Source organism: Triticum dicoccoides, chromosome 5B (genome assembly GCF_002162155.2).
Source record: "Triticum dicoccoides isolate Atlit2015 ecotype Zavitan chromosome 5B, WEW_v2.0, whole genome shotgun sequence".
Classification (NCBI taxonomy): Eukaryota; Viridiplantae; Streptophyta; class Magnoliopsida; order Poales; family Poaceae; genus Triticum; species Triticum dicoccoides.
Genome location: NC_041389.1, coordinates 651124965 through 651139256, shown reverse-complemented (window position 1 = coordinate 651139256; position 14292 = coordinate 651124965). Strand labels below are relative to the sequence as shown.

The following is a 14292-nucleotide window of genomic DNA, read 5'->3' as shown; positions in this document are numbered from 1 at the left end:
CGCCGCAGCAGACCCCGCCAGAGCCGCCCCGCCTCGCCGTAGGCAGCAACCGCCGCCGCCGCCGATTCGGTTTTTTAGAACCGCTCGGTTTTTTTAGAAACCTAGGTTTTTTTAGATTAGATCGGTTTGGTTTTTTTAGCGGTCCGCCACCCATGCTCAAAGGGATCATAAGATTATTCATGCTAGAAACTTCCGTGTGCAGCCACAAGCTATTATGGGCTCTAGCATAGTTGAGTAAGCTGCAAGACCTCTTTCAGTGGTGGGCTAGCAGATGTAGGGGAAAGTAGGTGTAACTGTCCACCCAGAGTAAAGAGTTATTGTTTCAGAAAGATTGTGTCTTCATTCTCCAACCATGGATGTATTCGAGTCTTGTGGGGAAAAGGGCGCAAACCTCTGCAGAGTGTACACACTAATCATGGTTAGCCGTGTCCCCGGTTATGGACGTTTTGAGTATCTAGTTCTTGGATTATCATGTTGATCTCATCACTCTTAATATAATTTGATTTGGTTTAATGATAATGCTTAATTGGGATTTAGTTGGAGGAACCTTCTCAATGTTTAACAACTACCATGATAGTTAAATAAATTTTATTCCTTTGTTGTAGGAAAAAAATTGGCTTTATGCAAAACTGTAACCATAGAGCTTTTGACCAGCCATATATGCATGTAGTGGTAGCATTTATTCTGTTCATTACTCTCTTGTGTTACATTGCCAGCATATTCCATGTGCTGACCCATTTTGGGCTGCAACGTTCATGTTGGACACTTTTCGGACGACGAGTAAGGTGCCATAGGTCGTTTTCTTACACTCAGCTATGCCGTTGGAGTTGATGGACGCACTTTATCTTCCATGCCTTCCGTTGTTATCGTTTTAGATGGCCTTAAGCCATATTATTGTAATAAGTTCTCTTTGGAGACATTCGATGTAATAAGTTTGTGCTTGCTACTCTATTATAAATCCTCAAGTACTGTGCATGTCAGCATTACCGATCCAGGGATGACACTAATGCACAGAGATCAGACTGTTTGAGGTCTGGTCGCTACAAGATGGTATCAGAGCACACACTGACTATTGGACACGACCACTAAGCTAAAGCCCCAGATCACTACTCTGTTCTCATTTCTGACTCCTCTCCTTTTCTACTCTTTAGGATGGCGGATGCAAGGAACAAGTTCACTCAACCAGATGAAGATACACCTTTTGGACGACATTTGAAGGAAGTCACTAGATACCTGAACATCGGAATACCAAGCTTCACCGGGACCTACATCGCCACTTTACCAGAAGAGGAGCGTTGGACGATTCAAGTTCAAGTTCCAGGAAGGACGTTCATGCCAGTCACTTAGCCCATAGAGTTTCCCTTTGATGCACCTACCTGGAGTTTAGGAAAGAGCATGGCAGCCCACATCGCCATGGGACACATTGGAGAAGTTTACCACAAGGATCTCAAGGATACTATCTACCAGATTTGTGGGCGCCGAGATGAGCAATGGGAGATAATCAGCACCAGGAAGAATAGATCTATTGCAGCTTTCATCCAGGAGTTAAACCAGCACATTCGTCGCCAGGAGAACCAGATGTGCGCAGGCATGATAGATCAGAAGAAGGCAATGATCAAGATCATGGAGCTGGAGGAAGAACTCAAGTCAACACGCGATGGATATGAGGAGGAAAATGACGATATTCGTGGAGAAAAATGATGATCTAACGAGGAAGCTAGGAGTATTCATGGGAGATCCTGTGCCAGGAAGAGAAGACGACGATTCCACTTGCCCGGAGAACTACATCATCATTGACGACACCGACTCAGACCCAGACGATAGCGATGATGACTTTGTCGCTCAAGCTGGAGCAGATATCATGGAGTCTTCCACCGATCTATTTTTCTAGTCGACCACCATATCAGTAGTAGTATTCCCCCATGTATATAGTATAGTCTAAGCACTTTTGTAACAATAGTTAGACCGATGTATGCCCTTGTTTGAATTGATTTAAGTGGTGTTGTTTGTGTTTGTCTCATGTGCATATGGGTAGTGTTTTCCCTCTAGACCCCATTCTATTCTGCTTTCTCATCTTTTCTAAATCCATCAGATGCCTCCGAGACGCGACAATGGATTTGCCTTCCCGCCAGAGCTCACCCAGTTGATCCAGCAGCAAAATGCATTGATGCAGATACTAGTCCAGAATCAGAACCAGGGGAACAACAACAACAACCCACCACCACCTCCACCTGTTGAGCACTTAGCCCGTTTTCTAAGGCAAAATCCGTCGGTGTTATCCAGTAGCACCAAGCCGATTGTTGCAGATGATTGGCTCCGCAAGATTGGAAGGGAGTTGACCACTTCAGGATGCACATATGCGGAGAGAGTGTGGTTTGCCACACATCAGCTTGATGGACCCGCAACATCATGGTGGGAGAATTTCACAGCCACTTACCCTGTCAACACTGTCACATGGGACCAGTTCCAACATGCTTTTTGTATTGCCCATGTTTCAGTAGGAGCTATGGCCATGAAGAAACGCTTGGTTACAGCTCCAGTGTTGATTCTTCCAGGTTAACGCAAGGGTTATCAAGTGTATTGCGACGCTTCTCGTCGAGGACTTGGAGCAGTGCTTATGCAGGAGGGAAGAGTTGTTTCATATGCCTCACGACAGCTTAAACCCCATGAGTTGAATTATGCTACACACGATTTGGAGTTAGCAGCCATAGTGCATGCGTTGAAAACTTGGAGACACTTTCTCATCGGAAACCATTGTGAGGTGTACACGGATCACAAGAGTTTGAAGTATATCTTCACGTAGAAAGAGTTGAATCTCAGGCAAAGGAGATGGTTGGAGCTCATCAAGGATTATGATATGAGGTTGCATTATCATCCCGGAAAGGCCAACGTAGTAGCTGACGCGTTGAGTCGCAAGAGCCATGTCAATACGTTCATGACCGGAGAGTTACCCAAGGAGTTAGCAGATGATCTTCGTGAGCTATGTTTGGAAATAGTTCCGAGAGGCTATGTAGCAGCATTGGAAATTCATTCTACTCTTATGGATAAGATCAAAGAAGCTCAGAAGACGGACAAGGAGAATGCCGAGATAAAGGAAAGGATGAGGAAAGGAAAAGCTAAGGGATTTCGTGAGGATGAGCATGATACCTTATGGTTTGAGGACCGCGTATATGTGCCAAATGATCCAGAGATCAGGAAGCTGATTCTCCAAGAGGCCCATGATTCGCCGTATTTGATTCACCCAGGAAACACGTAGATGTATCTGGATTTAAAGGATAGTTTCTGGTGGACCGGAATGAAGAAGGATATTGCAGAGTATGTAGCAGTTTGTGATGTATGTCAGAGAGTGAAGGCAGAGCATCAGAAGCCAGCGAGATTGCTAGAGCCATTGCCGATACCCGAATGGAAGTGGGATAAGCTAGGCATGGACTTTATCACGGGATTACCCAGGACTCGTTCAGGCTATGACTCGATATGGGTTCTAGTCGATTGTTTGACGAAGGTAGCTCATTTCATCCCAGTGAAGACCACTTATACCAGTGCTAAGTTAGCAAAGATATACATGACCAGGATCGTATGTCTGCATGGAGTTCCGAGGACCATTGTATCAGATAGAGGAACCTAGTTTACCTCATAGTTCTGGAATCAGTTGCATGAAACTTTGGGTACCAGGCTAGAGTTCGGTACATCCTTTCATCCACAGACAGATGGACAGACCGAGAGAGTCAGTCAGATTCTGGAAGACATGTTGAGAGCTTGTGCGCTAGATTATGGATCTAGTTGGGACGACAATTTGCCATATGCAGAGTTCTCTTACAACAACAGCTATCAAGCCAGTTCAAAGACGGCCCCTTTTGAAGCTTTGTACGGAAGGAGGTGCAGGACACCATTGTTGTGGGATGAAGTTGGAGACCGTCAGTTGTTTGGACCAGATTTGATTAAAGAGTCTGAAGAGAAGGTTAAGTTTATTCACGATAGACTCAAGGTATCCCAATCCAGGCAGAAGAGCTATGCGGATTCTAAACGCAAGGAAACAGTTTATGAAGTCGGAGACCGAGTGTATCTTCGTGTATCCCCACTTCGAGGAATTAAGAGATTTGGACTTAAGGGAAAGTTAGCACCACATTTTGTGGGACCATACAAAGTTTTGGAACGTATGGGAGAAGTTGCTTACAAATTGGAATTGCCCGAAGGATTGTCAGGAGTTCACGATGTGTTCCACGTTTCTCAATTAAAGAAGTTCCACGCAGAGATGGCTGATATCCCTCTGAGAGATACAGTGTCACTAGAAGCGATTCAGTTCGATAGCGATTTGACCTACGAGGAGAAACCAGTGAAGATCCTCGAGTTTACCAGCCGAGTCACACGCAGTAAGGTTATCAAATTCTGCAAAGTTCAGTTGAGCCACCATACGAGGATGAAGCCACCTGGGAACGAGAGGAAGATCTACGGAAGGACCACCCTCACCTATTTGCTAGCCAACCCGAATCTCGAGGGTGAGATTCATCTTAAGGGGGGTAGGTTTGTAACATCCCAAATTTCCAATTTGGAATGTTATACATTAGATCATCATTGCATATCATATTTTATTGCATTTTTGGTAGATCCTAGAAATTCTACGCAACTCAAGGACCCACGAAGAGAGTTGGGGATTTTGTTTGTTTCATGTTTGAGTTTTCTCAAATTTTGAAAAGAGGATCATTTGATTTTAATTTTTTCTCTTTGAATATTTCTATTATAAAAATAAAAGAGAGGGGATAAAATGGCTTCCCCAAATTAAAGAAATATTGGAGGTTAAATATTAAAATCAAATAAGAATTTTATTCGGAGTTTTGTTGCTATTTTATTTGAATTAGAAAAATTGCATGTTTTCAAAAATTGCATTTTTAGGCCAAGAAAATGTTCATCTTGTTCTAAATATTTTATTTAGACGGCGAAAATTTGTTTTGGCATTTTTAGATTTTTATTTAATTTTCTAGGATTTGTTTTCGGTGGAATCTTATTTTAAAAAACTGTTCGCGCGCCCAACTGGGCCAGCGGCCCAGCCGAGCCGGGCCGGCCTCGCCAGCGCCCCGCCTCGCCCGACCGACTCTGACCGGGAGTCCGACCGGAGCACGCCCCCACCGCCGAGTCCGAGGAGGACTCCTCCTCCTCGACCCCTTCCCCAAGTCGCCGGATCCTCCCTCCCCTCCTTAAATACCCCATCCCGCCGCTTCTCACCACCATCCTGCCACCCAACGCCACCGCCGCCGCCCCGGAGCCACGCCGTTGTGCCCGCCACCGCGCCTCGCCGTCGCCCCACCGCCACCTCGCCGCCGGAGCCCCGCCGCCGCAGCAGACCCCACCGGAGCCGCCCCGCCTCACCGAAGCCTCGCCGGAGGTAGCAACCGTCGCTGCCACCGATTCGGTTTTTATAAACCGCTCGTTTTTTTAGAAACCTAGGTTTTTTAGATTAGATCGGTTCGGTTTTTCTCGGTTTACCTAATTAGTGGATGTTTGTCCTTACGTTCTATTTAACGAACGGAGTTCACCCGTTAGCCGCAGACAGCGAACGTTCGTTCGTTAGTCTGTTCATCAGTTTTTCTTTTTCCAGGGTTTTTCCACGATTATTTTCGATCGCGATCTCCTCCCTGATTTTCGTTTTAGTTTATCTTTTCGCTCGTTTATCGGAATTAGGCGATTCAAGCGCCCAGCTCTTCGTCTCGAAGCCCTCTTTCTGTTTAATGAACTTGAACAAGATTTTGCTAATGTAAAAGTTGACTTAAGTCCAGATTAGTAAACCGGTCTTGATTTTTTCGCAGTTTGAGTTTCGTTGCTTCGTTTGATTTGATTCTTTTTGCAAACCGGAGTTTTGAAGTTGAACTTTCTTATTAGATCTCTTATTTGAGTTTTACCCGTGTTTCTAGTTGAGTGCTTATTGTATGCTTGTTTGTTTGCGATAGAGTACCCGGAGTGCGAAGCATGCTACTACGAGTCTCTAGGTTTCACGGATCATCCGCAAAGCAAGTAACACTTTGATCATACCTCTTTACTACCCAGTTTTATTGCATTAGATCAATCCTCAAATAGTTGCATGGTTAGGACTAATTAACATGTGGGGTTCGGGAAGTAGATGAGGTAGTACCTATTGACTTGTTTATTATCAAACCTCTGGGAGTTACTTTTACGTTGCTTATAATGCTATGCTTTGCTCGTAGACGTGGTTTGGTGGAGTGATTCATGACAGATGTGAGTGTTGTTACTTAATGGTTAAGTTAAGGTGGCTACTTTAAAACACATCTGGGTGGATTGCTTGAAGGCACCCTGGAGTACCCAGTGGTTGTCAGGGCACCTGGAGAATCCAGTGTTGTCCTAGGATATCCCGGAGTACCCGTGTGATCATCCTACGGTCCGCCACCCAGGCTCAAAAAGATCATAAGATTATTCATGCTAGAAACTTTTGTGTGCAGCCACAAGCTATTATGGGCTCTAGAATAGGTGAGTAAGTTGAAAGACATCTTTCAGTGGTGGGCTAGCAGATGTAGGGGAAAGTAGGTGTAACTGTCCACCCAGAGTAAAGAGTTATTGTTCCAGAAAGACTGTTTCTCGATTCTCCGACCATGGATGTATTCGAGTCTTGCGTGGAAAATTGTGCAAACCTCTGCAGAGTGTACAAACTAATCATGGTTAGCCGTGTCCCCGGTTATGGACGTTTTGAGTATCTAGTTCTTCGATTATCATGTTGATCTCATCACTCTTAATATAATTTGATTGGGTTTAATAATGATGCTTAATTGGGATTGAGTTGGAGGAACCTTCTCAATGTTTAACAACCACCATGATAGTTAAATAAAATTTATTCCTTTATTGTAGGGAAAAAATTGGCTTTATGCAAAACTGTAACCATAGAGCTTTCCACCAGCCATATATGCATGTAGTGGTAGCATTTATTCTGTTCATTACTCTCTTGTGTTACATTGCCAGCATATTCCATGTGCTGACCCATTTCGGGGTGCAACGTTCATGTTGGAGACTTTTCGGATGATGAGTAACGTGCCATAGGTCGTTGTGTTACACTCAGCTATGTCATTGGAGTTGATGGACTCACTTTATCTTCCAAGCCTTCCGCTGTTATCGTTTTAGATGGCCTTAAGCCATATTATTGTAATAAGTTCTCTTTGGAGACATCCGATGTAATAAGTGTGTGCTTGCTACTCTGTTATAAATCCTCAAGTACTGTGCGTGTGAGATTACCGATCCAGGGATGACACTAATGCACAGAGATCAGACTATTTGAGGTCTAGTTGCTACACTTTCGCACTAACTCCTTGCATCAATAATGACCCGGTGGAGATCATCATTGGGCACATCGTCTAGTTCCTCTTGATCTTCAACAGCTTCCCCCGTTGCAGCATCACCGTATTCAGGGGGCACATAGTTGTCATCATCCTCTTCTACTTTGGTGTCTTCCATCATAACCCCTATTTCTCCGTGCTTGGTCCAAACATTATAGTGTGGCATGAAACCCTTCTCAAGCAGGTGGATGTGAAGGGTTTTCCGGTTAGAGTAAGACTTCATATTCTCACAGATAGGGCATGGACAACACATAAAACCATTCTGCTTGTTTGCCTCAGCCACTTCAAGAAAATCATGCACGCCCTTAATGTACTCGAAGGTGTGTCTGTCACCGTACATCCATTGCTGGTTCATCTGTGTGCATTATATATAATTAAGTGTGTCAAAAACCATTACAGAACATCATGAATAGATAATTAAGTGACCAAATTAATATAAGTTCATCATCACATTAAAACCAAAGTACATACATAGTTCTCGTTGAACAACATATATAGCTCTCTAGAGCATCTAATTAATTAAACGATACATTGAAACTATGTAAAACATTTCAATGCGAAAACAAATGCGATCATAATCGCAACCAAGGTAACAATTGATCCAAGGGACATTTACATCTGTGCCCCTAACTCGAACACACTACTCAGATTTGCCCCTAATTTTGAAGCATGCTCAAATTTGCCCCTCCGCCGTTAAGTCACTACTCAGAAATGCCCTTCCGTACAATACTGTAGCACTTTCCGTCCAATACTGTAGCACTTTCCTTCTGCTACAATACACATGGGCCTCTGACGGTGAAAGGCCTTTGACTGGACAGAAGGGCATTTCTGAGTAGTGACTTAACGACAAAGGGGCAAATTTGAGCATGCTTTTAAATTAGGGGCAAATCTGAGTAGGTGGTTCGAGTTAGGGGTAGAAATGCAAATGGCCCTTGATCCAACGGCATAATGATACCAAGCCTCGGTATGCATGGCATATTTTCTAATATTTCTAATCTTCAAGTGCATTGCATCCATCTTGATCTTGTGATCATCGACAACATCCGCAACATGAAACTCCAATATCATCTTCTCCTCCTCATTTTTTTTATTTTTTCCTTCAAGAAATTGTTTTCTTCTTCAACTAAATTTAACCTCTCGAGAATAGGGTCGGTTGGAATTTCCGGTTCACATACCTCCTAGATAAATAAAATCTATGTCACGTTGGTCGGCATAATTGTCATAAACAATAAATGAACCTAATAGTTATAAAGATAATATATACCACATCCAAATCATAGAAAGGACGAGGGCCGATGGGAGCGGATACCAAAACCATCGCACTAAATAATAAGAAGCCATAATAAAAGTAAGAAAACTATACAAGTATCTATCTAAACCATTGTTGAGGAAATCATTAACTGGTAGCTGCTCGGTTGGCTAGTGAGTAGGGGATTAATCGGCTAATCGGCAAGTTAATCGACCATTTAATCAATTAATCGGACGATTTATCGGTTTATAGGCTACTCGGTGACCCTACGAGTAGGGATTAATCGGCAAGTTAACTGGTTAATCGGATGAATTCTTGAACAGGGATCTAAACGTACAATTAAGAATTTTTTCCTTTCAGAAAGAAGATAAGAACAAGAGGCTCACCACGTACGGTGGTGCCGGTGACGAGATCGGCGCGGGCGATCGACGGCAGTGAAGACGGGGATGGAACGTGACGGACTGCTAAACCTAGACAAATATTGAGGAAAATGGAGCTTGGAGGTCGAGTTTGGAGAGGTGAAAGCATAAGTAGTGTGGCTCGGGCACTCCATTGAACACCTCATGTGCATAGGAGGTGAGTTAGAGCACCACAAAACCCTCCCCTCAGCGGACAGAAAAAACAGAGCACTCCACTGCTCTGCTCGGGGGCGAGGGGTATATATGGGCATCTCATTGGTCCTGGTTCGTGGCTGGAACCAGGATAAAGGGCAACCTTTGGTCCCGGTTTAAGCCACCAACCGGGACCAATGGTGGTGGGCCAGGAGCGAGGCCCATTGGTCTCGGTTCGTCCCACCAACCGGGACCAATGCCCCCACGAGGCCCGGCAGGCCCCCTGGCCTCATGAACCGGGACCAATGCCCCCATGGGTCCCGATTCGTGACTGAATCGGGACTAATGGGCTTATGTGGCCCGAACGTATGCCCTGTTTTCTACTAGTGCCCATATAAGATTCAGGGGGAGCAAGACATCTAAGGGAAGGAAATCTTCAAATTCATTGCATATCTTTACCTTTGAGGACATGACTACACTCAAATAGAGTACCTAGTACTCGCTCTCTACATGTCATCCCAATCTTGGTACTCTTGTGGTTTGCTGCTCTTGCTCTGTTTAGTAGATGTTTCTGTGTTGTCTAACCTTGTTTACTCAGGTTCATCTCTTCCAAAGCTAGCTCAAGACCATAAGGTAAGTATATGCATCACACTCATGTGCATGAGGATCTCTTGCGGATGTACATATTGTTTGCAAGAAGGACTCATGAGCATGAAGGTACATTTCCTATATTCACACCATTTGCTTTGATGCATATAGCCAAGATACATGTAACTCATTGCTTGCTCTGTCATGATTATGCACTCACATGCTCTTATTTACATGTCCTCCTAAAGCTTTACCTGCCTTTCTCCATATCTTTATCTAAAGCTTTGATGTATGTTGTCATCAATTGCCAAAAAGGGGGAGATTGAAAGCACAAGTGCTCCCTGGGTGATTTTGGTAATTAATGTCAACATATCTCTTGTTGGACTAATAATTTTATCTAGTATATTTCAAATAAGTCCAACAGTGGATTGGCATGGACAAGAGGATGTGGAACCCCTTCAAGATGCTAAGGACAAAGGATTGGCTCAAGCTCTAAAGCTCCAAACTCTACATTTTACTTTTAATGATCCAAGATCACATTGAGTCCAAAGGAAAAGCCAATACTATTAAAAGGGGATGAGGTGTTGCTTAATGGCTTGCTTGCTCAAAGTGCTCAGTGATATGCTCAAAAGCCCTCAACCACTTTCTCATATCCACATATATCCCAAAACAAAAGTCAAACTCAGCCCAACCAATTTGATCCATCCGGCGCCACTGAGTTCACTTGACATAGCCACTGCTACAAACCCTAATCAATTCGGTCTCACCGATGGGATCTCGGTCTCACCGAGATGGGCTTGCAAACTCTCTGTTGCCTATTGCAATAATTTTGGTCTCACCGAGATATGCAATCGGTCCCACCGAGTTTGCCTGACCAACTCTCTGTTTCGCTTATTACCAAAATCGATCTCACCGAGTTTGTGTAATTGGTCAAATCGAGATGAGGTTTTACCCTAACCCTAACACATCGGTCCTACCGAGTTGATCCTATCGGTCCCATCAAAATTCCTAACGGTCATATTATGAACTAAATCGGTCTGACCGAGTTTTCTAATTCGGTCTCACCAAGTTTGGATAAATTGTGTGTAATGGTTAGATTTTGTGTGGAGGCTATATATACCCCTCCACCCTCTCTTCATTCATGGAGAAAGCCATCAGAACGTGCCTACACTTCCAGCATTCATTTTCTAAGAGAGAACCACCTACCCATGTGTTGAGGTCAAGATATTCCATTCCAACCACATAAATCTTGATCTCTAGCCTTCCCCAAGTTGCTTTCCAACTCAAAACCTCTTTCCACCAAATCCAATCCTATGAGAGAGAGAGTTGAGTGTTGGGGAGACTATCATTTGAAGCACAAGAGCAAGGAGTTCATCATCAACACACCATCTATTACCTTTTGGAGAGTGGTGTCTCCTAGATTGGTTAGGTGTCACTTGGGAGCCTCCATCAAGATTGTGGAGTTGAACCAAGGAGTTTGTATGGGCAAGGAGATCGCCTACTTCGTGAAGATCTACCCTAGTGAGGCAAGTACTTCATGGGCGATGGCCATGGTGGAGTAGACAAGGTTGCTTCTTCGTGGACCCTTCGTGGGTGGAGCCCTCCGTGGACTCGCGGAGCCGTTACCCTTCGTGGGTTGAAGTCTCCATCAACGTGGATGTATGATAGCACCACCTATCGGAACTGCGGATAAAAAATCTTCGTGTATCCAATTGCGTTTGCACTCTCTAATCCCATCCCTTTACATTCTTGCAATTTGCATGCTTTACTTTCCGCTGCTCATATACTCTTGTCATGCTTGCTTGATATGTATTGTGAATGTTTAAACTTGTGCTTAAACTCCACCTTAACTTGAAGAACTTAAAAATTGCTACTTTTCTTGGTTGAGAGTCTATTCACCCCCCTCTAGACACCTCTTCTCGATCCTTTCAATCGGTCAAAGCATATCTTGTGTTGCAGCAGAGCCCATGTTTGTCTTTCATGCATAAATGTTTTTGTTCTTGTGCCGCAACTAGAGCTCATGTTTGTCCTTCGTGCATAGGTGTTTGGTTCGTGAAAGGAGGGATGAATGCCCTTAGGGTTAGGGCGGACATTGCAGCTGTCCATGGACAACAACCAGTTTGTGGATACAGACGGGGAGTCGGCCATCCAACACTATCCATATGCATTTCAAGCCAACTTTGAATAGACCAGATAAAATTCATGCAAAAATGGCTGATTTTCTTCAAAGTTCGGATAGAAAATAGCACAAATCATTCATACATAGCTTGAAAATAAGTGTAGTATAACAATAATTCAAATTCATTGAAATTAACTGGATGTTCCAAGTTTTTCATGAATGAATCGCTTGTCCCACACATACTGCCTCTTGAGCTTCATCTAACAAAGTATGTGTGTGAATGACCTGCCCTCTTCCCTTTGATACATCACGACAACGCATATAGGCTACACGACGTGTAGAGCACCATTGAGCAAATGAATGAATGAATCAACCAGTTGAGCAAGAAGAAGAAAAATTTACGATCACAATGCTTGGCGCACAAAATGGCCACATTGCCTCCTGCCGATGAACCGCTCTACAAAACTTGACGACGGAGTTCTGGATTGTGTATAATCGATATGCTAACGACTTCACATTGTGTTCATGGATGATGTGCATGTCGTAGGTCGCAATGTGCTTTCGTGCATGAAAAGAACCATTCACGCGCTGCAAGACCCCGCCCCTTGCGCTCATGCCTACGAAGTTCGCGGATATGGCCAACCACACATCGCACAACAACTCATCCTCCATGCTCTAAGTACGCCGCCATCCTTCAAACTCTAAAAAAACAACATGAAGTTAGAAAATAAGCTCAATGGCATTTGACCGAACACCAGTCGGGCGTGGTGTCGTCTATGGACGTCGTCAACAAGGGGGCGGGCGGTACCTGGCTGCGGACGGATCCTGGGTGGACGTCGCCATAGTACAATGCGAGCGGGCGCGTGGGTTGTGGATGATGATGTCCGGCAATACCTGGGTGATGGCCGGAGAGGTACAACAGAGGCGTCGACGGAGAAGGGCGCGGATGCAAAGTAAGGGGGTGCAGGGGCGGAGTGGAAAGGAATGGAACCAGGAGGGGATTTGTGTGGGGTGGGGGTGTCAGAGTCCTACATGGCGGCGGTCCAGACTCACGCAAAGCCCCCCCTTCTTACTTTGCTTCCAATTTAAGGGAAAAGTGCGTTCGGACCGATCGATGGACCGATACAGACCCACATTGGATGGCAAAACACGTCTGGACCGTGCGGTCCGGACGGTTATGAGTGAATTGAGGATCGGCGTTGGAGATGCCCTAAGTTCAGGATTATCAAGCAAATTGGTAAAGAAATTAACGTATGTGCGATCATTTGGGTACGCGATCTTTAGGGGTTAGGGAGGGGAACGTGCCCATCCACCTGAAATTGGGATAACTAGATTTATACCCCTAGTTGTGTCCCACTCGTCTGTTTTACCCCTAATTTCCAAAAGTCGCCGGTTATGTCCAAGTCACTTTGCTCCTCTTATGCTTTTGCCCTTTGACCGTTTCACCGTCAGTTTGAAAACTTCATAACTAATTCATAATAAATCATAAAAATGCAAATAAGATACGAAAATGTTCAGAAAAACATCACCTATATGTCAGTGTCATTTGCATTCATGAAAAAAGTGCTGGAAAGTGCACATCCAAGTTTTAGCTCTTTTGATACCACCATGAATAGTAAACTCTAAAAAAATCAAAAAAATTCAAAAAATATGGTAGCGAAGAACGTCGAATGTTCTAAGTGCTTGCCAAGTTTCATGAAAGAACGACATTGGTGGAAGCCGTCGGATGGAGACCTCCCTACGGCTGCACGGCGACGACAACACCTCCAGGCAGCAGCTGGGCATCCGCATCCACGCCAAGCAAAAGTTGCCCCTCGCATACAACACGCTCCTCCAGGTCCAACGCCCTCTTCTTTCTTTCTTTCTTTCTTTCTTTTTTTACCTAATCCTCCTCCTCCTCCTCCGATGACCTGACTCCTGCCCCAACAATCAATCAAATCAATGAATCAGGCTCACGCGGAGATCGACACCGCCACCCGGAAGCCCAGCCTCCTCGCCCTCCTCGCAAGGCACTTCTTCCCACAGGTACTCTCCCCCGCTCTGCATTCCTTTCCTCTCCTTCTCTTCCAACCAATCCAACCACTGATTTCATTGATTGATTCGTCTCTCCTCTGCTCTCCTCCATGAACGAACAAGTTGTCGGCCAACGTCGGGGCGGGGGTCCAGCTGGAGAGGGGCAACATCTTCAGGTACACCCTCCGGGCCAAGAAGGCCGTCTCCTTCACCGACGACGGCCTCCTCGGCCTCAGGGAGGAAAAGGACGTGGCTGGCTGGGGATCAAGCATGGCCTGCACCTGCGCGCCCAACCACAACCGTCCAAGCCATGCTCTGCCTCTGATTCCAACGGTACAGTGCACTCTCTCTTGCTTCAAAAATGCTAGACACACGGATAAAAAACCAACGGACCTTTAGGGATGAGCTGACTTGTCATTTTCTAATTAGGTTAAATAA

The 14292-nt window shown here is 44.8% G+C and overlaps 1 protein-coding gene across 1 annotated transcript; it reads left to right on the top strand.

Moving 5' to 3' along the window:
* The first annotated feature begins 13567 nt into the window (after positions 1-13567).
* Positions 13568-14292, top strand: LOC119310399 (outer envelope pore protein 21, chloroplastic-like). The gene is made up of 4 exons (XM_037586164.1): positions 13568-13678; positions 13792-13866; positions 13978-14187; positions 14284-14292. The coding sequence occupies exons 1-4, from the start codon at positions 13568-13570 to the stop codon at positions 14290-14292; spliced, it is 405 nt and encodes a 134-aa protein (XP_037442061.1).

What these genes read in the sequence shown, in the direction of transcription:
- LOC119310399 (XM_037586164.1), top strand. Translation starts at nt 13,568, where the DNA reads ATGGAGACCTCCCTACGGCTGCACGGCGACGACAACACCTCCAGGCAG. An exon ending in CATACAACACGCTCCTCCAG is followed by an intron (nt 13,679 to 13,791) that starts GTCCAACGCCCT and finishes TCAATGAATCAG; the next exon opens with GCTCACGCGGAGATCGACAC. An exon ending in CAAGGCACTTCTTCCCACAG is followed by an intron (nt 13,867 to 13,977) that starts GTACTCTCCCCC and finishes TGAACGAACAAG; the next exon opens with TTGTCGGCCAACGTCGGGGC.